The sequence below is a fragment of the Oryzias latipes genome, chromosome 13, assembly GCF_053564925.1.
Source record: "Oryzias latipes strain Hd-rR chromosome 13, Olatipes_Hd-rR_3.1".
Lineage (NCBI taxonomy): Eukaryota > Metazoa > Chordata > Actinopteri > Beloniformes > Adrianichthyidae > Oryzias > Oryzias latipes.
This window is the reverse complement of record NC_136249.1, coordinates 27287059-27311865: the sequence shown is the minus strand read 5'-3', so window position 1 is coordinate 27311865 and position 24807 is coordinate 27287059. Positions and strand designations below refer to the sequence as shown.

The 24807-nt window shown below is 39.4% G+C and overlaps 1 protein-coding gene across 18 annotated transcripts in view; it reads left to right on the top strand.

The window, feature by feature from the left end:
- Positions 1–24807, top strand: part of robo2 (roundabout, axon guidance receptor, homolog 2 (Drosophila)) — a 281917-nt gene that overhangs the window by 245699 nt on the left and 11411 nt on the right. For 6 of the 18 annotated variants that reach the window (XM_078929642.1, XM_078929636.1, XM_023961235.2 and 3 more), the window contains 11 exons: positions 1996–2120; positions 2218–2389; positions 4786–4974; positions 5677–5703; positions 8940–8982; positions 12759–12886; positions 15385–15678; positions 16582–16707; positions 22491–22650; positions 23512–23775; positions 24586–24800. In XM_078929642.1, the coding sequence (XP_078785768.1) occupies positions 1996–2120; positions 2218–2389; positions 4786–4974; positions 5677–5703; positions 8940–8982; positions 12759–12886; positions 15385–15678; positions 16582–16707; positions 22491–22650; positions 23512–23775; positions 24586–24800 (1743 nt within the window). The remainder of the gene's footprint in view (positions 1–1995; positions 2121–2217; positions 2390–4785; positions 4975–5676; positions 5704–8939; positions 8983–12758; positions 12887–15384; positions 15679–16581; positions 16708–22490; positions 22651–23511; positions 23776–24585; positions 24801–24807) is intronic. The other 12 variants (XM_078929644.1, XM_078929638.1, XM_078929643.1 and 9 more) reach the window with 3 other exon arrangements.

Below are 24807 nucleotides of genomic sequence, written 5' to 3'. Positions count from 1 at the left end.
TAGTTTATGCAGGCCAGCCACAGGAGTGGAACTACCATCACATTACAGCACACAAACACTTATAAAGTGAACATATACATGACAACACACCTCTTCTCCCTTAGGGCTCCAGAGCTACACGTCCCTGCTATTACTAGCACTGATATCACACACACACACACACACACACACACCCACCTGTCTTCTGACTGCAAATTCTCATCCACTTTCTTTTTATTTTATAACCCCGCTGGAGTGGAGGTCTTAGCTAAAAGACACTTTGCTGGACTCTTCAGAGACCTTGAGAGTACTGTGGGGGATGGGGAGATGGATAGTGAAATCTAGTTCAAGGGGTGATTAAAATTAGGGTTATCTATTAAGTAACACGATCAAAGAATCCCCTGAGTATACCATAGAGCATGTCCAGCGCTCTAACCATCCATTCACCTATCATCCTAACATATTCTCTTTATCCCCATATGGACAATAATGTTTTGGCTATTAAATGAAGTTTAGCCATCATTTCGCAAATGCCAAACAAATCTAAGAAATAGCTCTGGTGGGTCATTTTTTTGTGCATGATAATGCTTATTTGGGGAGAAAGAGATTAGTGATGTTTGCTGAAATGTTCATTTATGGACTAATTGTCCACACCAATCTCTGAGGGGATCCCAAGCCACCAATTTCTTGTCATTAGCCATTGGCTACTTTTCGGTAATGATATGATGTGTTTACATTCCGTCATCGTTCAGCACAGCATGCCACGCACATACAAGACAGGGGGTCACATTTCAGCCTCCCATGCATCAGTTTGCTAATGGCCCTATTAGCCCAGCCTCAGAGGCCTCTAATGACAAATGTGTGTTGTTTAGCACAAATATGCATGATAATAAGCTGCTAAATCATTCATAACATTAACTTTGAACGACTTTGTCTCTGATGGCTTCTATGCACAAAACCATCTCCCTGATGTAATGCATCACTGGAAAGCCCTGATTATGATGGCTGATCAGATGCTCTCTTGCCGAATTGTTTCCAATCTGGCCAAGGTGTTGGACTGATCACTTAACCCATTCATCTTCCCCCATGCCAGGGCCTTCTGGCTCTCGGGGGGTTGGTGTGGCCAATTGCACTGAGGGATGAGCACAGATTTACGGGGTGACACGTGCCATTTTGGATGGAGGTAAGGGTAGGGGGATGCAGCCCAGGAGTAATTGACCTGTCAGTATTCTGCTGTGGTGCCGTGCCACTGCCAGACACTGCGGAAATGAGAAAACATTATTTTTAAAACCTTACTTCCAGTTGGTCAAGCTGTTACTTATATTTTCTCTTACTCCATTAAGGATCAGACGACTGTTGCCATCAGAATAACAACAGAAGTTTGGGAAACATTAGACTTGTCTTGTTTCTTCTTTTCCCTGGTTGCCTGTGGATAGAGCCAATTCACATAGAAATGCCTCCCACAAAAGTATCCCTAAATCCACACCTAGACTGGCTTTAGTTTCATCCAGCTGATCGATAGACTCAGTCAATATGTTTACTGACAACCCGTTTCCCTCTTAAATGTATTTTTTCATATTTCTTATTGCCTGCTCTTCATCTGTGTAAGCCTGTTGACCCGTGTGCCAAACTGACCAATGTCTGAGTCTTAGCGCGACTGAAGGCGCTTGACTGTGCCAGCCCATCACTCCGTAAATCAATACCAGTATACTCAGTGCGAATCTACAAAGCCAGAGTAGAGACAAAGTCGAGGATGATATATTAAATCATAGTGAAATGTCAAAGACATGTGATGGTGCGGTAAATCTACTCTGTGTTTTATCTTGATATCTTATTGTCGTTTGTTCCATCCCTAATAGGTATCATTCCTCATCAAATTATGTAGACAAATGTTTCTAATTTAGTATTTTGCACTTTTCTTAAAAGAAAAACAAATTGTATTAAAAAAATTCATGACTGATGGCCCAATTGTTTACCGAGCTCTAAACCCTGGTTCTATTGTACTTTTTCTTTCAGCTCCAAGCGCTCCCCCTCAACAGGTTACAGTTCTGACTGTGGGAAACCAGAACAGCACTTCTATTAGCATCTCTTGGGACCCTCCTCCACCAGACCACCAGAATGGCATCATTCAAGAGTACAAGGTTTGATACAAAGAACCAGTGTGAATTTTGAGATAGATTTTATAAAGCTAAACACGATCAAAAGCACCTCTCTCTGCTTTTCTTTCCCTTTCCTCAGATCTGGTGTCTCGGAAATGAGACACGATTCCATGTAAATAAGACTGTGGATGCAGCCATACGCTCTGTGGTGGTGGGCGGGCTGCAGGTGGGAGTGGTGTATCATGTGGAAGTGGCAGCCAGTACAAGTGCGGGAGTTGGAGTCAAGAGTGAACCTCAACCAATTGTCATTGGTAAGACTTATGTATATAAAAAAATAATAATAAGATTTACTGACATTTACGCATTTGCTATTTGCTTGTTCAAGTCTTTACAAAATGAAATCAAAAAATACAAAGAAACAAAGTATTTTAGCGCTGTGGGAAGTGATCACAGGAAAATCTAGGAAGTCAACAGTTGGATAACATGGAATAAACAGTTTTTCTAAAGCAACGCCTGGCTGGAAATGATTTATATGGAGCTGTGATAGATTTTGCCTGATTTGAACCATAACGGATGGCTTAGCCTGCAGCGTGTTCTTATTTCCCCTGTGTCACTCACATAATCCATCTCTGAGAGAACAGCACAAGCTTCTAAAATGTTATCTTTGTTTATATATATAAATGTTGTAACATTTTAAAAGTTGTAATATTTTTGTGTTGAACGGAATATAGATCAAAAGCAATTGTTTACATGGGTGCATGTCATTTTTGATTCGTCTTTGATGTCTTTGTTTTTTTTCTGAAATGTTTGGGAACCGAAGCATGTACTTTTATTGGAGCTTTAAGTCTTAGATATGCTGACGTGTGATCAGAGATCAATACAGACTATTGCACTCCTCTGTCATTCCAAAAGGTGTGTTTGACCAGCAGAGAAGTGAACTAGAGGCTGAGCAAAGCAAACAGCTGCATCACCAGGGATTTTATCATAAGCTTTCAGGCTTTGTATTTTTGCAATGTCCACTTTATGTTTCACTGCTGGCTGAAACGTCTTGTACCTTGCTTCTTCAAAAACCCACTCCAGTTATTTATTGTAATAATGTTCTCAGTAGTATTTTAATTATAATTATGCAGTTGTTAAAATGCTGTCATTTTCTAAGACATAGTTTCTGCAGAGAGGAGTTCCTTACAAATTCGCCTGGTTTGTGGGTGGGTCTGTTGGTACAGAGTAAGCCCACCCCTACTTCCGACATCCTGCTGTTTACATTCTCTTCCGCTAGCTTGCAACCACTCACACATTCAACAAAACTGGTGAGCAATATTGGAGCTATCCAGCCGTACAGTTTTAAGCTACATGCCAGCTCAGACGAAGAAAATGACGTACATGAATCTACAACATGAACCTACTATGGCAAGCTAGAAGCTATTTCAAATGCTGTTTTTGCATCTGCTCCTGATTCACAACAAAATTAAAATAATTGACTTTTTACATGTCCACTATCATGAGAAAAAAAAAAACACAAGAACATGCTAAATACACCACACTCACTATTTTCATCTGCTTTGATCTTTAAAGAGGTTGTATCAGACAGTTTTATTCTAAGTCATGTGTATCTCCACTAATTACATTTTCTGCTTTGGATCAAAAAGGTTATTTATCTATTAAAGTGATCCATGTTCCTCTACTTGTGCCTCTTCCTGTCTTTCCCGAGTAGTTGCGATTATTACAGTTCACAAAGTGATGCCATATCTCATCTTATCTCTACTTTGAACCCAGCCCAACATCTCACTGTGTACTGTTTTTTTCATTGGCTTACTGTTCAGAGGTGACACCCATGAGCATCACCATTCAAAGAAAACCAAACAGTATGGTGAGGTTTGCAATCAGACATAGATACAAAGAGAGAGGCTCTGCAGCTTCAAGCAAAGCTATTTCACTTCCTGTTACATATCACTGTTGAGTTATTTGTGTTTATTTTGGTCTTAAGTAATCCCAGCATAACACCTTCATTACAAATGGATATACAGGTTTCTACAAACAGAGAGAGTACAAACACAGACTTTTGTCAGCAGAAGACTAGCCAGTAAAAACACTCATTTGTTTTAAAAGCAGCTTAGCAGGGAAAATATTTAAACCAAAAGCTGTCCTGGATGAAACATTTTCGAGAACAAATGTTAGACCACTTAAGTTTTGTCAAAACTGTCTAGCCAAAATCATAGTAAGTATCTTGTAAATGTACGAAATCCATTTGTTAGTTCTTTTAGGCACATTTCACCATGGATGATTGACCTTAATTTGTTTATATAAACCTGCTTGGTTGATCTCGAACCAAGTTTTCCTGACATCAGAATTTAAATTATATGGTTTCTAATAAAAATGTGTCAAATTAAAAAAAAGTCATTTGGAAGGTTGGAGGGAGATCAGTCAAATGCAAGAGCACAGAAAATATAAAATACAAATAATTTAGTATGTACTAAAATATTATCACAAAAAGATAAATATGAACAAAAGGATCTCCTTTAAAGCCTTTTTAAATCATGTCTGCAAATGTGCAATGTGTGCGAGCCCTTTGGTATTATACAAGTAAATATGTTAGATTGTAACCTTGAAGAATCAAAGGATACAAAGTGACATAAATAATTCTTGTTTTTCTCCTTTAACCATCTCCCACACATCACTTTTTTCTGTTGTCTTGTTGTTGGTCCCTCAGGGAAAGAATTCCAGGAAGTGATTATTCATGGAAACCGGAACAACAGCATCACAGAGCAGATCACCGACGTGGTGAAACAGCCTGCATTTATTGCTGGTATCGGAGGTGCCTGCTGGGTCATCCTTATGGGTTTCAGCATCTGGCTGTACTGGAGGAGGAAGAAGAGAAAGGGTCTGAGCAACTACGCAGGTTAGCACAATTAATAAAATATTCATTCAACAGTGAACGTCATGTTGCATCTCAACGGGGAATCAGATGTTAGCCTGGTTCATTCTAAGACAGCTGCAGCTTTTGTCAAACCCACCCACCATGTTTTGAGAATACAGTAAAGCGACGAAGCTGAGTAGGCAGACTGGACTTGCTGCTGGACACTGAAGCTTGAGTTTGTCCACTTCTCCACCCACACACTGAACCCTACACCCTTCTAAGTGACCCCTAGTCAGTACAGCAAGCAACTGAACCACCAGATTCACAAGGTTTCATTACAGAGATGAAAATGGTAATGAGCTGACAGCAGTGTTGTGTATTTTCATATTTTGCCTTTCCGATAAAAAGAGATTAGCAAAACATATTCCTGACAACATGTTTGCTTATTTTTTCATGAATACAAGAAGTGTAGGTTTGTTGTCAGAAGCTGCTGCTTTATTTATTTTTCATTGTACATTGTACATGTATACGTCCATATGTTTGTGTTTTGTTTGTGCCACCGCTTCTGCACCTCTGAGCTGGCTGCTTTCCTGGCTTTTGCTCTTCACATTGGGCATCACTGGGGTTTCATATCCCTGTCTCACCTTTCAGCTTAGCACCATCCCTAGCGTGCAGAAACCCCTAAAGCACCGCTTACCTCTGCAGGCTTTTAACGCACAACTTCTCTGTCTTCTTGTTTTGCAGTTCAGTCCTTCACCTTCACCCCTGCAGGTACTGTTCATTTGTCCCGTCTCCTCACGCCCACCTAAACGCTGCTTCATCTCCTGTCCGCTTTTAATAAACAAGCTTGGACTTTCAGATATACGGTCATGGCTGTTTAATATTAAAAGTTTCAAGACTAAAAAATTGGGTATCATCAATGACCTGGTCCATGCCGTGCATACAACCCCCCTGCCCAATCTCCAGCCATTTTCCATGTTGTTCTGTGTTTGTGTTTGCTTGGTTTTGCTCACTTTAAGAGAAGTATCATCCTTCTTTTCCATCAATTTTTAGATTCAGGGCAAGACAGTCGATTTTATTTCTCTTCCTAAAACTCTATCAGTTTGCTTTGCAAAATTCACTTTATCTATGTACATTTTTATTTCTATTCTGATATTTATGTGGTCTTCTCCTCTTAGTTTGTTTGCTGTGTAGCACTTTTTCTACATGGTTGTGTCAGCTTTGTTTTATTTTCTTTAAGGCTGGCTATATTAGATTTAGATTTTATCAAAGTAATTATTTTTAATGTATTCTTTAAGTGGAGGTTAAGGAACATCAAGGTACACAGATTATCCCATTTTAAGACTGAAGTGTTTCTTTTTCTACAATAACATTTCCAGCATCATAAAACAAATATAAAGATTAATTTAACCCCTTGATGCCAGAATTTTTTTCTAGCTATGAAAAAAGAAAAAGAAAAAAGAGAATCACTTATGTTTTGGCTTTCGGGTAGATGCTAAGATTAAAGACCCACTTAAATGAAAATTGCGTTTCTTGAGTTTTAAACAAATTCTTGTAGCATTTTTCTCACGATGTAGGACAAATATAAAGAAATTTAAGCTTAAAACTGCATCTCTGAGTACCGGTATTTCAAAAGTTGTGAATCAGGAGTAGACGCAAAAATACCATTTGAAAAAGCTTGCAAGTGTAACGTACAAGTCACTATGGCAAGCCACAAGCTTGTAGACCACTAGATCTGACACGTGACTTAAAACTGTTCAACTGGATAACTCCAATATTGGAGTAAACTAGCAGGAGAACATGCAAACTAATGGTTGATGGGAAGGGGGCAGGCTTAATCTGGGCCAACAGTCCCACCCACAACTCAGAGGCGAATTTCTAACGAATTACTGCCTCTCTGCAGAAACTATGTCCTAGAAATTGACACAGGTTTTTTGATTGGTAAACCGGTAAGCGTCAAGGGGTTAGAAACACCTATTATACACTCCCTACACTCCCTAGAGCTATACATATTTTCTCTCTGAGTTTTCCCTTAAAATTAACAGATTCAATTATAAATCTAAATGTGTCTGTAAATCCTTTTTCCACACAATCCACTTCAGTTCAGCCTTTTTAAATCTTATTTTAAAGTTTACGCAGCCAGTAGAATCTAGACAGGAGAGTAATTTCTTAGTTTTTTGACTGCCCCCACATTTTAAGGTTGGCTACAGCATAGATTATGCAGTTAGAGTGAAGTGATCTATATTGAACATGAGTCAGAGTGCTGCTGAAAAGTTTTACACCACTGCTCTTCTCTGTATTGACAACACGTTGATGTATTGAGTGTCCTGTCTAAGCCTCCTAAAGCTGTCAGTACAGAAGAGGTAAATCACAACACTGTTGAGGCACACTGCCAGCAAGAATTAGATTTGATGGAATTTTTATATGCTGATTACACCCCTCCAGCCCCCACCCCCCGGCCAATGCTTATTAAAGGGGATTAATCTGTATTCATATTGGAGAAAGTGCTTATCTTGGAGACGGAGGCTAGAAGCACAGCTCAGCCGTGTCACTCTGGCAAACACAAAAGTGTTCTGCAGCCGTCCAGAAATGTGCCTGAGCGCAGATAGAGACTTCAGAGGCCTTCCCTCGGCGTAGCCTGCGCTCGCCTCCGCCTGCTTCTTCCGTCAGTCCTCACTCAGGCAACAGAGTATGCTGAAATGTTCGTTTGGTGCTGAGACTGCAAAAAGAGATATAGCTCTCAAAGATGGAAAAAAAAGTTCTCAAAGCCCTATTTTTTTCTAATAAAGCTAGAACATTGTCAAGACCTCATACAGGGCCTTTAGCTGCACTATCTTTAATGAAAGTAAAAATCAAAGCTGTCTTTGTCATGATCTTAAAACTTGTAGTGGGAGTTTCCTCTGACTGATGCTACGTCACCCTTGTAAACCCCCCTGTCTTGACTTGTGGACTTGAATGAAACTGGAAAAAAAAATGGGAGGGACTGTTCATCCTCCTGCTCTCTGTAATCTCCATCTGTGAAGTAAATACGCCAAATTACTAACAGCTTTCCTTCCTTCTCTTTAGTGAACTAGCTCCCTTTATTTCCTCCATTTTTTTTTTTTTGTTTTAGCTCTTTGGAATGAGGTGATTTCCCAAAGTCTTCCTGTATTTTCTGTAATTCCTTCAACCCCTGTAGTTCTCTGATCTTCCTTTTGCTTTTTCAACACACCAGAGATGAAATGGATTCCTGATGCTTAACATTGAGGTTTAACAAGCTGCCAAAAAAAGAGCTGCCCTTTATATATATATATATATATATATATATATATATATATATATATATATATATATATATATATAGATATATAGATATATAGATATATCTATATCTATATCTATATATATATATATCTATATCTATATATATCTATATATATATATATATAGATATATATATATATATATATATATATATATATATATATATATATGTCATTACACCTTTGTAATGGAAAAGTGGAAAAGACCACATGCACAGTTTCTGGGGAGCCCTGCCAAGCTAAACACCGGTAACTTCAGCCTCCATACTTGTAGGTAGAAAACTCAAAATGATTAATGAGCCCTTCTGCCTTGTCTAATCATTTCTTGGCTGAAATTTAATCACAAATCTGATAATAACTCAGCAGCAGAATCAGAAAGATGAAATGAGCTTTCTTTCTCATCAGGCGTCTTGTCCTTGAGGAACACATGACATCTCCACTTATGCAAATCAAAGCAATATACAATCCTCCTCATGCCTTTAAAAAGAAAAAAGGCCCTCGAAGTCAATGGATGCAGAGAGACATTCGGACGCAAAAGTGAATCAATCAACAAACTGCTATGAAATGGATGACATTATATTTTGTAGCATAGACAATGCCAAAATTAAAGGGTCTCAAGATTAAACTACATCGAAAACCGAACTGCAATGTTTATTTTTTTAAAGTAATGTTTTTGGTATTTCTCTTTTTCTTTTATAACTTTAGTGACGTTCCAGAGAGTCGATGGTGGCCTGATGAGCAATGGAAGGTGAGTGCCAGAAATATCACTATCCCCTACAAAATAAAAGCTTCTCCTTGTTGCTTATTTTCATTTCCAACTTGTAAAACCTCTTCCTCTGTTTATGATTCTAACACTGATAAATGACTGATATTGCTGTTGAATGCCAGTGTCTGTAATGCGCCTGCCATGCAAACAGACATGCAAATATATATTTCCACCACATCTTCATTTATGCATCGATAGATGAACTCATAAATCTCTTCAACAGAATTAACAGAAACAATTTAAGCAGAGAGTGCTTTTATTTTGTCATTTATCTTCTGCTGCTGGCTACAGGCAACCCCGAAGCCCTCTGGAGTGATAAATTTGCCTGTCACCTTCTGTGGGCGGCTTGGATCTAAAGCACATGTAATAATGTAAAAATAATTACCCAGGGGAGAGGTGTGTGCGTGCACGGAGGCACCCCCTTGCACCTCCACACAGCCCGCTCCATTTCAGTGGATGTTAGTGAAAGCAGATGGACTACAGTGAATCAGGCACATCTCAATGACACCAGTTACTCAGTCTTTGTGGGTATTCAAGAAAGTCTCATGAGAGTCAGAATCTCTGTCCATCCACTGCTCAGGGCACCTTAATAGGAAAAAGCACCAAGACCCAGTAAGAGACCACGGCTAAATGTGATCTGTCCATCTTTTGGGGCTTTTGGGAATGAGTTTGTGCAGCAGTCATGTGGCAACATCTTTATAGCATCTCCCATGCATATAACTGAATGCAACAATGGACACATTTTTCCTGTTCAGCTCTGAGCTGCCAGCAATCTCTTAATGAATTAGCCATGCTGGTCTCCATCCCATTTCTCATCTACCTTCTGCTACTGTGTTTTTTCCTTTAATTTTCCACATAACTGGTTCTGATTTTCAGTCCACCAAGTGGAATTTCAAATGTCTGCATTTTTGCTGCTCTGTATTTGTCAAATCTTTCGTCAGCAGCAGCAACTCTCCATATTTTCATAACAGACGAATGGGATGAAGCTTTGAGCTGCGGGACAGGCCCCTGATCCATTAGTCACTCCAGTGCCATCATATTCCAGATGTTGCCAATTTCCCCTCCCGCCCTGGGAGGGAGAACATGGGAATATCTCGCAAAAATGTGCTTCTCGGTTGCTCAAAAATGTTTATTGCATTAATTAGAAAAGTGGCAAATGAAGCCGCGTCTGTTTTCGGTTTTTATTGGCTACTACTAAATTGCTCTGACTGAACAATTATATTTAATCGATTTCAAAATGAATGAATCATGGAAGATGAATAGGCTGAACATTTTAGACCTGGACAATTTGACTTTGGCTGCTCAATTGAAATTGATAAAATCTGATAAAAATTCATTCCTTATCCACCTGCCAATATGGATATGGTAATTAGCAGGAAGTAATAGCTTCCTATCTCAGCACAGATCAATGTATAAGCAAAACAGGCAGGGAGTCTGCCTTGAACATTGCAGAGGGCACATGTGACTTAAACTGAAATTCTTTTGCATCCCATCCCACAAAACAACTTTTTTGTTGTTGTTAATCTATGAAGTAATTTGTGTTTTCCATAGATCTTAATGTTAGCTAATGTTAAGAGCTTTATTTCTAGTTCAATTTACCAGTGCATGGAGCCATAAACACTAGATTTATGAGTTTGGTTTGGAAATAATTTCTCACTTGGCTTATTTATGTGAGTTTCATTCGGGCATCTTCCTTTAGAATTTATGGCTTCTGTCTTTCTCATTGCAAGTAACTGAAATGTTCATTGGAAGAAAAAAAAAAACATTCCAAATCAGATTTTTATCTTCCAAGATTACCATTTATACTAGCTTGGACAAGGATTAAAGACCCACTCCAATGAAACATGTGTTTTTACGTGGTGTTTGTAACATGTTATTGTGACTTTTTTTTTTTTAAATTATGAAGGAAAATATATAAAATGTGGCTTGATTTTGCCTAAAAATGGCATAATCGTAATTTTAAAAAAAACTCTCGGAATGCTTTTACAAAAGGGAAATACTTTTAAAAAAGATTGAAAGATAAATGTTCGTTAGCCTTGCCCCCACCCTAGCCTTTTTCTACCACACATATATATTTAGCAAACTTCCTTAGTAAAAATCAGTTTTATTATAATTTTATGTAGCAGAAGTACTTCTGTCTGATAGATGCAAGGACGATGCACCCATTTCTGCTGTCAGGTCCTTGTCTCTCAAATAGTCTTTTCATGTGGGCGGGGGGATGACTTGCCGGAAAGCAAAAATTAAATATAACCAGGGATGAACCAAAGTCTTGCTCTTTTACTTCAGACGCTGCATTTTTGACTTAGACATGCTGGAGTTTACAAAAGAGAAAGAAACTTCATATTTTTCAGTTTGAAACTTTCAGCCTGACAGCTGACAGGAAAAAAAAACACACACAGAAGACAAGGATGAAAGAGGAGGAGGGGCTGTGCGAGGCAAAGAAAAAAATAAAGGGAAAATAGGGAAATATGGTATGGCAAAAGAGAGTGATGGCTGTGGTGCACCGCGGCTGCCAAAATCAGAGGTACAAGGACATTGGGAGATGTATTACCCCATAAAAGTGCATGTGTCTGATGCACAGCCATCAATATGAATGACTTTGCTCCCCCGAGGGCCTGTTTTGGCATTCAGAAACCGCAGCAAGGGCTCTTGGCCTGCCAGTTCATTTGGACTCCTCCCTCTGTGGAACAGCTCTTCTCATTAGACCCAGTAGCTGGAGCAGAGAGTGACTGTAGCACACCCATTACCTGCCCTTGTCCTCGGGGCTTGACTCCGTCCTAGTCCCTCAGAGCCAGCCCATCAACCTGCTGGAGCCCACATTCTAATCTACATCAGACAGCATGGAAGGAAAGAGTAGTTTTAAAGCACACCCACACTGGACAGTAGCAGAAGGAGCTTATTGGGCCCCTCACCTCCTGAAATAAACAAGTGACTCCTGTTCACACACGTATTATTATTCGCTTGCAAATGCTCTGTTAATGAACAAACACAAACAAAGCTGTGTAACTACCCCCTCGACTCTCATTTGATTTGTTCTGGGTCACTCGTGGCAATGAGCCTCAGACAACATTGTACAGTAAAGGGTCCCTTTTGCCACCACCCCCCCCACCCCCAAGCAGTCACCCATGACAGCTTAAAGTCTTCATGGCTGCTTTTATGGTTCTGCCAGCTCAGGAAGGGAAACAACACCTGTTAAACAAAGGTGCCCACTCCCACCTGCAGGCACTTCCACCAGCATCATGGTGGGGCCATGCCTGCGGTTTGATTCACCGCCACATAAAGATTTGTTCAGACATCTCCACAAGGGGTTAATGGGCAAACACATCACAGGGTACTAGATGTTAATGAAGGATGCATCATATACATGTGTGCAGATAGCAGACGCATGCACCAGAGTCTACAATTCTTTCAGCACCATTATTTAATGAATGTGACAAATGCACAGCAGGAGAAAAGGAGAAACAAAGAGCTGCATTTGCCAGCAGGCATTGCATTTTTGCAAGAGAAGAAAAACATCTGTATGTATTTTTTTCTGCCTCACAAGTGTCTCTCTTACTTCAAAGGCCTTTAGAAAGCTAATCTCTTACATGCATACACAGAGCACAGTGACATTTAAGCAAATGCTTGTTTTCGGTTGCTTTATTCTCTTGTATTTATATCCAGTTAAATTCTCAAAAGTTTAGCAAAAGCTATTATAATGTAATGAAAGGGTTTTGTAATGTCATTTCACAGCCGGCTTTGTCATCTCCTTTTTTCAGCCGGCCGGGCCTGCTGAATGCCACTGACCCAGGCTACCCCTGGTTAGCGGACTCTTGGCCAACAACCAGCCTGCCTGTCAACAGCAATTCCGGGGGGCCAAATGACCTGAGTAACTTTAGTCGAGGAGGTGAGTCCTCTCGTCATGTTTTAGTTGCTCAGAGGAGGCGACCATACCAGGTGACTGATGATGGTCTTGTATTCGTTTCAGCTCCTGTTGTTTGTCATGTGCACATGAGCATATAGAATATTAGCATATATGCGTATTTCACGTGTGTGCAGACAGATATTTATATGTCACGTCAGAAGGCTTTCCCAGCGATAACAGCAAAGACTATGCTGTCTTCATGCTGAGTGATGGCAGAGAGTCCAGCATGGTGTCACAGCCCATACGTCAGAGCATGAGAATGCAAGTCGGGCAGCAGGCAGCGGAGCAGAGGGTGGGTGTTTGAAAGGATGGTCTTGAGCAGCCAGTCGTGAAGGACAGGCGCAGCTCTACTGGCACAGATGTGGACACTTCCGCCATGGCTTTACATCATTTCCCCTTCAGTGGGCACGCAAACCATGTGCTGCTCTCTCCCAGTCAGCACACACACATGCAAAGCAGAAGCCTTACGCTTTATGCGCACAAGCAGAGAAGGGAGGGCATTCAGAGATCCAGAAGATGAAGAAGAAAGCAGAGCACCTTGCTTACAAAGTTGTCCTAGAAAGATTTTAAAACTTTTTTTGACACAATGTCTCGTGTATTTAACACAAATTTAAAACCAAATCCATTAACAGCCATTTTTGGGGTTGTGGAGGACCAAGCTGTTTCAGGTACTGCCAAAAAACACTGTATAGCCTTTGCATCACTCCTGGCACGACGTGCTATAATGCTTAAATGGAAATATACCTCTCCCCCGTCTTATTCACAGTGGCTACAGGATATCATGTCCTGTTTAAAACTGGAGAAAATTAGGTGTTCACTCAAAAAGTCTCCTGATATGTTTGAAGAATTATGGGGTCCCTTTTTGAGAACATTTCCAGCTCTTTAGTCATATAAGCCTACAGCAGCTTAGCTGCATGTGGTAGCATATAGTACAGGTCATGCGTGATGGAGTGATGGTTTGACTGTGGCAGTGACAGGGAATGGTATGGTTTTTTTTTTTTGTTGTTTCTTTTTGTTTTCTTTCCTTAGCTTTATTATAAACACTTCTTGTAGTAATTTGTCTTTCAGACTAACAGAACTCTGTAATTGTGTTTGTATAATGTAAAACTCAATAAAAATACTGGGTTTTAAAAGAAAGATTTAAAACTTCATTTTATATTTATTCTGAACAAAGTGATATCTTTTTAAAGTCCAGAATTTTATGAGACCATGCTCATTGATACAAACAGGCAAAACTTTCACTTCCAGTTCGAGGCAGGTTTTAAAATCCAACTCAACTGGTGCCAGGTTCGTTTTGTAGGTGACCTCTATTTGGCTTGTTATTTTAGCAAGTCAGGTCCTCATCGTTCCAATGTTAAATAGTCAAACTTTACAGCAGGAATAACAATATGTAGAGTTTTGTTCCAAACCTTTTGGCTTCTGTTTTCAGATATAAAACCCAAGAAAACTAATAACAAAGGATTTTGTTTAATCCTTCAAACAGGGACAGAACTCTAAAGCCTTGTCTCCACTGAGCGGTCCAGTCCGGTATTTTGAGCGTTTCCATTATAAAATGGATCCATTAACCCGGACTGAACTGCACTATTTCAGGGCCCTCGTTTGTTGTAGGTCCATAGCAAAAGAATGGACCAGTTGGGGCGGAGCTACTGTTGAAACCCGTTGACTGGCTGACGGTCATTACGACAAAAGAAACCGCCAAGAAAGCTGAAGTCCTCATTCTCTGCATGTCCAACTTTGAGTGGAAATGCTCATCTGAATTGCCTGGACCATTCTAAACCAGACCGGACCGCTCAATGGAAATTAGGCTTAACTGACTTGACACTATCAGACCTTCAGGAGGCCTTCATAAGTGTTTTCCTTCATTCAGGGTGCTTATCCCCATTTTGGCTACTTTTGGAAAAGCCAGAGTTTGCTGGTGTCAATAATTAAAAAATATTGTTCTCAGATGGACCCAATGAAAACCATTGGGTCCTGTGAGCATGCACCTTGTCCATTCTTAATAGCCGTTGGGTCACATATCATCTTGTTTCCCTAAGAATTATGGAAGCTGTATCTCATAGAAAGGCAGAGCTGACAGATAAGTCACAGCAGTGATGGCAATTGTTAAATCTAAAATATAGTCTATATGTTTTGAAAAAAAAAAAAAGAGAAAGAAATTCAATTGTAAATCAAGAATTTAGGGGAGTGGCAAGAAATCAACTGTAAAACTATAAAAAGAAATAGAATAAATCGACATTTAACCCTAAAAAAAACATAATTGTGTTAATATGTATTAAACATTAAAACTATCACGAGAGAAAAAAGAAAGTGAAAAGGTGTCTTTAAAATTGTAAGAGTGTATTGCAAGACAAACATTATTTATCAATCATCCATTGTTATAGATAAATGGACGATTTATCATTTATCATTGTCCTTCAAGTTTTAAAGCCAAAAAATATTCTTTGAATATCCCATTACTTTCCTTTCCTCTTTTTTTTCAGATCTCCCCACTGGACAGGGAGAAAAGACAGGCACCATGCTTTCTGATGGAGCTATCTACAGCAGTATTGATTTTACCACCAAAGCCAGCTACAACAGTCCTGGTCAAACATCTCAAGCCACTCCATATGCCACCACTCAGATTCTCCACTCCAGCAGCATCCACGAGCTGGCTGTGGACCTTCCCGAGGCCCAGTGGAAGACCTCACTGCAGGCCAAGCAGGAAATGGCCAACCTGGGCTACTCCCTGGTCGACAAGAACTCCTCCCTTGTTGACAAGAGCTCCTGCAACAACAGTAAGACGGCAAAATTGCTTTTCTTATGTTTGGGACTTTCAGCAACTTTTTAACATAATATGGTTATATGTTTATCATGCAGCATTTACCGCAGAGCCTCCTCATTATAATGTAAAGTAGATCATATGGTTGCTCTGTTGCTAAGAAACGGCCTTTTGATGTATAAACTTTTCCACCAAGACTTTCTTACTCCGCTGTGGTGCGGCTCGGCTGTCTTAAAAATAACGCTTTTTTCCACCAGTAGTCATCATTTTAGCTGCTCTTTAAGCCTGAGTAAACATCCCATGAAGAGGTGGTAGAGTTAAGTCATCCATCCATTTCCTGCTGGCTCCTCATCATTTCTCCATTCCTCCCTCAGTTTTAGACTAATTGCTAATCTATTTTATCTTTGCTAACACTGGAGACGTTGATCCAAATTAATTACTGATTTAGGGTGGATTTTTTTTCTTGTTTCTTTTTAAGATGACTCAAACTTCGTACATTGTCGCTGTAGTCTAATACATATTTATGATCTCATCAGCCAACAGTCGAAAAAAGAAAAATTATACTTTGCACTTGGTCCCCTCATGAGCCAAATCTTCATAAACTGATGATCAGAAGTGATTATATCTCACTAAAGGGGAGAAAATGTTAAAGTAATCTGTTCTGCTGCCTCATTGATCAGTTCTGTGAATTAGAAAACCGTAATGACCGCTAATTCAAATCATACGAATAAAAGTCTGAGCAGTTTATTATCTTTTGATTGCTTATATATGAAAATAAACTGTTAGATAGTGATGAGTTCTTAAGTCTGTGAATCCTGAATTTATCCTGCTTGCTTGATGCTTTAATCGCATGCCTGCATGTGCTTACTGCCTGTCACCTGATTCCACTGTAATTTTTGCCCTTTAACCTCCACTGTAGCCCTCCTTTTCATTCCTGACTACCGATTGGCCGAAGGATTGTCTCATAGAATACCACACAACCAATCACAAGATTTCAGCACCACCAGCTCTCACAACAGCTCAGAGCGAAGCGGCAGTCTCTCAGGTTGGTTTATGCAGCGGAGAATAAAGCAGAGTGGGACACTTTGCTCCCCAACCCAATTTCATGATTGATTTAGGCCTGAATTTCTTTATTTATCTGTTTTTTGCATGTGCACATTTTTATAAACGCATTCCTCCCCCCTCATTAAAAAGCCTTCTACTCAATTGCCCCTTTTTCTTCCTGTTAATCTGGCGTATATGCAACATTACATTTTCCTTGTTGGATTGGGTCTTTTTACCTCTTTTCCTCTGCATGTTGTCGTTTTGTGATATAAGATAGCAGATGACAGCCTGTTGAAGCATAAAGACACAGTTTCACAATCTCCTCATAGACTACTGGTGTAAGAGCCAAAGCTGGGCTTCTGCCACCACTGCAGAGCCTTCTAATGGCTTTGTTTCTGGCTGTTAGAGTGAGCAGACACGAGTAGGGGCAGAGGGATTCTTTCAGACAGAGTGGACTACACACACACATTTACACACACACACACACACACACACACCATTAGAGATGCTTGGCTGGGTAAAGTGGCAAAAATACCTCCCTTTTTCCCTTGTCCCCTAATGGTGGCCGGCTACACTAAAACCCATGTTCAGAGAATTACAATGTCATTTATAGGACACCGAGGCAGCTCAGCGCCTGCTTCCCTTCCACTTTTCTCTTTTATCTTGTTACAAGCCACTGCCTTAACTGGTCTCTAATTCAATGCTGTGGCACACCGTAGGCTGAAGAGAAGGATGGGAAGTGGCCATGCCTCACAGGCAGATTCCTCCAATAGACATGCAGGTTACTGAGGGCTGCAGCCATGCTTGACACACGCCGTTACTATTTCATGAGATGAGGAGGCACAGTAATGGGGAAAAATAAAATCTTTAACTTTTTCCACTACAAAGTGTAGAACAAAGTGTGTATTTTAAAACGTAATTTAAAGAAAAAAAACTGTTTTCACACATTTTAAACGCATAAACTGAGGGGATTGATTCATTTTTTCCACTTGACTTTTTAAATCGCTCAATAATGTTTTTTACATTTGTGGTAACTTACATGCTTGGTTGCCAGACTTACTTAGAAAGTTTCCTTTCTAGTTGATAATCCAAGAAAAACATAACCAGAAATATTTTTCCTTAATAAAAACACTTTCAAATATTATATTAATAATTCAGAGATTTTAGGTTAAGGAAAAATATATTTTTGCAAAGATTCTTACTGAAAAAAACAAATCCGGAACATTTTATAAGTAAGTAAAACATAAGTAAATTAAAGTAATTAAAAGCAAACTGTATACAATATGATGTCAAAGTAAAAAAATATTTAAAGCCTTTTATTATGGGATTAGACATAACTAATTATAATATGAGACGGAAAAAGACGTTTTCTTTAGATGTAATGATGCAACCAAACTGAATTATTTACTGAAACATTTCCAGTGTGCTGGAACTTGCAACTGCAATGGAAATATGAATCAGAACAGGCTAAGACTTGAAACAGACTTCAACCAAAGTAAACTCAGGATTTGAAAGATGGGGAGTCCACGTTCTACTGCCTTTTTCGCCCTCTAAGGAGAGGGAAGGAATAATGAATGTAAGGTCTGAAGGAGAAAAGCGGGATGAAAAGGAGCAGAAATAGAGCAACTTTCATGACAGCAGGAATCTCCACTGGGGACAGAAAGGTGCTCATTAAAACCTTTCTTGGCGTTGAGGAGAGGAGGTAACTGGTGTTTTCTGTAGCAGTTAGAGACCCCGAATACTCCACACTCCCCCACACTCACCCAGCCTGCCTCTCAAGCAATGGTGTCTTGTAACAACCATGATTTTGTGTGACCTGTTGTGCTTCTGCAGTCATTTTTTATGTTGCCTCCAACCTCATATTTAAAAAATGTCTGATTTCTAAATGATAAGAAAACACAGTTTCAACTCTGAAATGTATTTGTAAGAATATTAAACAAAACATCATCTGCTACTTCATAGGTAGAAAATGTGGATGTTTATATTTTTTAGGCAAAACTATAGCCTCCTCTAAAGTTATTTATTTATTTATTTTTTTAAGAAAATTTGGAAAAATTCATATAAAGGCTAAATGGCAAATTACATCTGAGAAATGTAACTTCTAAACTTTAGAACCTGTTGAAAAAATGATAGAAAAGTCAAAACGTTTAGACCAATGTTTCCCAACGCTGGTCCTCGAGGCACACTGTCCTGCATTTTTTCAATCCAACCCTGCTCAAACACACCTGCCTTTGATGACTGTCAGTGTCAGGCTTCTACAGAACCTGCTGATGAACTAAATCAGGTGTGCATAAACAAGGCAACATGGAAAACATGCAGATTTTGATTTGGTGTTGCTTTTGTGGATGCATCCCTTTGCACTTTGCACCCTAAATGACCAACAATCTTGTTTAAGTCACAAAAACATGAGTTATCTAGAATCGAATATGAGGTCAACTTTTACCTTCGATTTAATGATAATATGAAAGATGTGATCGTGTGGCACGTTGTATTCTAAAGCAGTGTTTCTCAGCTTTGTTCCTCAAAGCACCCTGTTCTGGATGTTTTTAATGCAACTCTGTTCAAAACACACCCAAGTCAGGATATCAAACCTTACACCGATGGTCATTGAAGCCTGGCACGTTTGAGTACGGTGGGATTGAAAAACAGCAGGACAAAAGGCTGTGGGGCCCAGGGTTAAAAAAAACACTTTTAGAATATTGCCGTTTTTGTTTGATGTGACACCAAGGAACTTTCTGAAAACAGACAAGTAAGCAAGACTTTTAGGTTGGAACATTCCCACTTAGAGTTGTTACTGAGCTGAGCGTTTTTGCCAACTTCAAATAATTTTTACTTTTGTTGCAAACCAATGTGAGCCAATATATATTAGTGTAAATAGTGACTAAGTTGCTTGAGCAACAGACTGCCAGTTAGGGAACTTACTTTCATTTCAAATGTGTTTCAAGTTTGAATTAACTGCATTGTGACTTTTTTAGAGCCTGCCTCAACTCGGCTCAAAAAACCAATCAAAAATCTAAGGAAAAATAGGAAATCATCTTTTGGCTTAAAAAGACAAAGAACTTAGCAGGAAGATATTTGATGTCTAGACCTCAATCCAGCTGAAGTGCAGTGTTCAAACCCAAGGGGAACTTTGGATCAAAGTAGAAAAGTTGCATTTGTATAAATAAATTTTAAAGAACACATAACATTGATGGATAATTCTATATTTATACCAAATTTCTGCGTAATAGTGCTTCAAGACAAAAAATTATAGAGTAGTATAGAGTTTGTAGTTTGTAGTTGCTGTTTTTTTTTTTTTTTTTTTTTTTTTTAAATTTAAATTGTTTGATTACAAACACATTTGCATGCCATGTCATTTTTACCCAAATCTAAGACCTGGTAAAAGCAGATTATGTTTTAATAAGTGCACAGTATTTAAATTTTAGCATTGAAACATTCTCTATCTGTGTAACTATACTTTGTTATTCATGCTTTATTTTTGACTCTGCAGTCCACCAGAATCCTTGCTCTGCGGCTTTCCCCCTCAGCACTGAGGCACCCAGTGAAAACAAAGCAAGCTCAAGGTTTCGCAGCCACAGTTATAATCTGGGAGTGTCCAAACCTTGGGTATAAATACTCAAAGCTGAATCTAAGTTTAGCCCTGGACCTTCTTTGAACAGAGGTCCGGTTTTGTGGAAGGACAAGCGTTTGGCTGTAATTCCTGTACAGCTCCTGGCCACAGGCTCTGTACATTTTTTATGTTTCGGTTGAGCTGTTGCAATTGCAATGCCAGACCATCTTTCCCTTGAAGAGGCTTATTTACAATATTGATGCCTGGTCTTGTGTTGTGGGACTGAGAATGATTGAATAATCACGTCAGCTCACCATTTATTAGTAAAAGTCAAGGGTTGCCCATAGGCGCGATTAGAAAACCCAATTACTCTCAGACTATACTTAGGCTCTGGTGCTACCTGCCTTGGGCTTACAGTTGTTTCTTTTATTACTTCCATTCTTTATTAATTTTGCACTGTTTCTACTCTCCACTCCAGCATTATTTATTTTCTTCCAAGCTTCTATACCAGGTTCATTTTTTGAATTATTTAAAAAATCCTGCAGGAGGAATAAAAGATTTTTTCAGCAACACTGTCAGATTTTCAAGAAAATACTGCTCAGAGCTTCTTATTTTGTTACCATCTAAAAGTTAAAGAAACCAATCACAGTACACAGGGATTTTTCCACTAATTTCTTAGGATCAAACCGATTTATGTTTCTCTTTTTAAGTCAAATTACTTCAAAATTTGCAGTGGGTGCAGTATAGGGTCCTTTTGGGCACTTCAGAAAAGACTAAGACAGGACAGAAATGATAGAAAAGTAAACTAAAGTATATAAAAAGTATTATCCCAAACATTTTTAGCAAAAGAATATATTTAATCATGCAATACATGAAGCTTTTTTCTTTTTTTATTATAATGCCTTAAAATAAACTTAATTCGCAATGATTCTTGACATGACGAGTTATGTATGAAAAAAAGTAAAACTTACGTTTTAAAGAATGTCTTAGTTTGAAATTGTTCATTCAAATTTTAATGTTAAACAATTAAACAAAAAAGACAATTTTAAAGCAAATTTAATTGCAAGACATCAATGTTTGATAAGGATGAACTTTATTTTGTTACAAAAGATGCAAACCTTTTTTCTTTTATCATTTTATCTAAACCCTAAATATGTTAGAGAAAGTAAAAGGAAGAAACAAAATGCAGCATGTGTGCAGCTCCAACATATTCTGTGTCTGAAGTGCAATAGAATGTTTTTAGTTTTTGGAGTTAATGTTTTAATCAATAAAAAACTGGAAGTGGAACCACAACTTCCCAAGTGCATCATTTTATCGTTTAGCAAGTGCAAGTAACACCAGAAACTGCTTTTCTTCTATGAATCTGCATTGATATTTAAGTAAAAACAGATGATTGTGTGATAAACTGGATAATCTGACACTAATCTAATGTATTTCACAATCAGTACAGTTTATGGTTTAGACATGTGTTTTTGCTCTTCACTTGAACTAAAACCAGATTTGAGATTAAAGTCAAACGTCTTAAAGTTAGAAATAAAAGAATGTTTCTTCCAGTGTGACCGAATCGTATAAAACTTAGTATTGACCTGACTGGCAGATTTATAAAGATGGATGTGACAGAGGAGAATCTGGTGTTGGAGGGTTATGAGTGGAAATAGATGGGGTTAGCGGTTCTCTGGTGTAATAAAAGAAATGAAAGTAGTAATAGACTCTCAGTGAATTCCATTAGGGACACACTGAGACTACACAAGCCATTCATTATAATGATGCTGTGAAGTGAGATATTTCATTGTGGGACCCAAAGCCCAATGTGAAAGGGCACACTGAGGGATGGGTGGAGCTCAAAGGTCTCCCTCAGCCGCGTTTAGTGCCGTTCTCCACTGTTTCTATGGAGATTTGAGGCTTTTCAGCCAATCAATCAATAGAAGCATGCTTTTCATCAAGAAACCTTGAGGTTTTCTATGAAAGTGGTGACAGGAATGAGCCCATTGAAATTCCGTGTTTGGAGCTGTGCGTGGCTTTGCTGTTGAAATGGAGCGCAAATGGAGTTGTAATTTAAGCAGTAATGTTTGCACAAAATCGAGTATCTTTATGATACACATTTGTCACGTGGCAAAAGCAGCTACTGCAATTTGCAATGCTATCCCACTTTTGCATTAGATTTTAATTGATTTTCTGATACAATCTGATTTGCAGTGACCAAGTCTCCTGAATGAATCATTTTCTTTCTCTAGGCGGGAAGGGAGGCAAGAAGAAGAAAACTAAAGCAGCCTCTAAATCGGCTAAAGCCAATGGGTCCAACTGGGCCAACGTCCCCCTCCCCCCTCCCCCGGTTCACCCTCTGCCTGGCACTGAGATGGACCTTTATCCCAATGAGCACCATGATGGAGGAGGGTAGGTCTACCATCATTTTTTCGAACCCAGGTTTACTTAAGTAATGATAGGTTTTTTTAAAAATGCGCATCTTTCTGATAATTGTCAAGATTCTAGAATTTTGGTTCAACAGAGCAAAGCTCATATCAAAACCAGTTGGGAGGAAAAAAACAGTCTCCTGATCAGCAACCCCAGGGGGAGTTTCTTTGTTTTCAAAAAAAGGAAATACAAATGTCTAAAATGTTTGTGGTTTGAAGACACATTTTATTTATTTAGTTAATTCTGAGGAACTCAATGGGTTTTGTGGTAGGTGTCATGTCCTCACACCCATTTTCAGTCTGGGAGAGTCGTCTGCTTTAATAGGCTATCTGGCAAATGAAAAGTCCCTTGCACTGTAAATCTGAGACTGCTCTTAATGGCAGCAGATTAAAACAGTTATGTCCTATGAAGTGTGCACCGACAAATTTCTTTAATGAACATTTTCTTTATGACTCGTATTATTTCAGCATATATAGGCGCAGCTCTGAGCGAGTGGAGCCTGACAGCCTCTATAATTTAACTCAGAACTGTCATTTACTAAATTCTTATAAAAGTTTGACAAGGTCACAAGAGTCTCACTGTAGTTTTTGATTTACTCTCAATTGTTAGTTTACATCTGTTCATATTAAATGTGCCATACACTTGCTAAGGTAAGCTTTTCATAGAATAAACTGTGTGAATTGTCTATGCTAAAATTTTGTATAATTGGATTTATAAGTCTGCGTGAGTGTGTAAATGTGTGTGCTTACATTTATAGTGTCAACTAATATATACTGCTCCCAATATGGAGTTCTGAATGGCTGCCATTAACCTCCATAATCAAAGTCTGTGCCCTGACTTCAGGTATGATAGTGACGGCTGGGGAACAGCCATGCCTGTGCAGACGTACCTTCACCAGGGCATGGAAGATGAGCTGGAAGAAGAGGAAGAGAGGGTCCCCACTCCACCCATCCGGGGGGTGGCCTCCTCCCCAGCTGCGGTGTCATTCGGACAGCAGTCCACCGCCACCCTTACCCCCTCTCCACGGGACGAGATGCAGCCAATGCTGCAGGCTCATTTGGAAGAGCTGACCAGAGCTTACCAACTGGACATTGCTAAACAGACATGGTAAATTGAACCATGCATAGGTTAAGTGTACAATTTATATTCTTGCATTGTTGTCATATTATGCTTACATCCTCTTTTTCTTTTTGCTGGATTTTGCTCAGTCGAACTCCTCACATATACTGTGTGTGCAGCAGAGATAAACCCATTAATCATTCAATTTTAATGGGCCCATGCTACCACTTAGGAAAGCACTGGATTTTGCTCACTCTGAGAGACACAATTTTGTACCCATGGTTGTTTACTCCCTCTACACACATACAATCCACATTCCATTGTTGTTGTGCTCATGCAAGTCAGATGAAGGCCATGCTTCATTCTGTCAGCGACGTAGAGAGAATGAGAGACTGGCATTCATTCATAATAGTGAAGTAGGTAGTGGTGGTTGGGGGAGGGGGGGGGGTCATCTTGTCAGGAAGGAGATGTCGTGTTACAGAGTAATGACTATGTTGGCTTGAGAGCATCTCTGACAGCACCAGAGGGCCAGTAATTACAACCAATTCCCACTGCAAACTACGTCAAAGACTTTGCACTCCTCTATCAAACTGGGCTGCCAGAGAAGCCTGCTGCCGCTGAGGTGACAGCCGGGTGTCGACAGCCCTGGAGAGCTTGTCTGTGCACCATCCTTAGCAACAATTAGCATGTCATTGTGTTAGCAGCACTTTAGAATTAGCCAAATTGTCAAAATCATTCCCACTCCACATATTTCAACACAGTTTTTTTTTTTCTAAAAATGCTAAACTAACAAATTAAACTTCCTTCATATTTGCTGCCTCCACATTTGCAAATTTGTCCCTTTTTTGTTCTTGTCAGGCACATTCAGGGAGGCTCTCTTCCTCCACATGCTCCAGCTCCTCCAGTAGGCTACGTGTCGAGCACAATGGTTTCTGACCCGGAGACCGATCTGCCTGATGAGGATTTGGATGAGGAGGAAGATGAGGAGGATGAGGGGTACGGAGCCAGGCATCACCGTGGCATCGATCACACACCAGGATCTAGTATGGACAACCTGGATAGCTCTTTAACAGGTAAGAC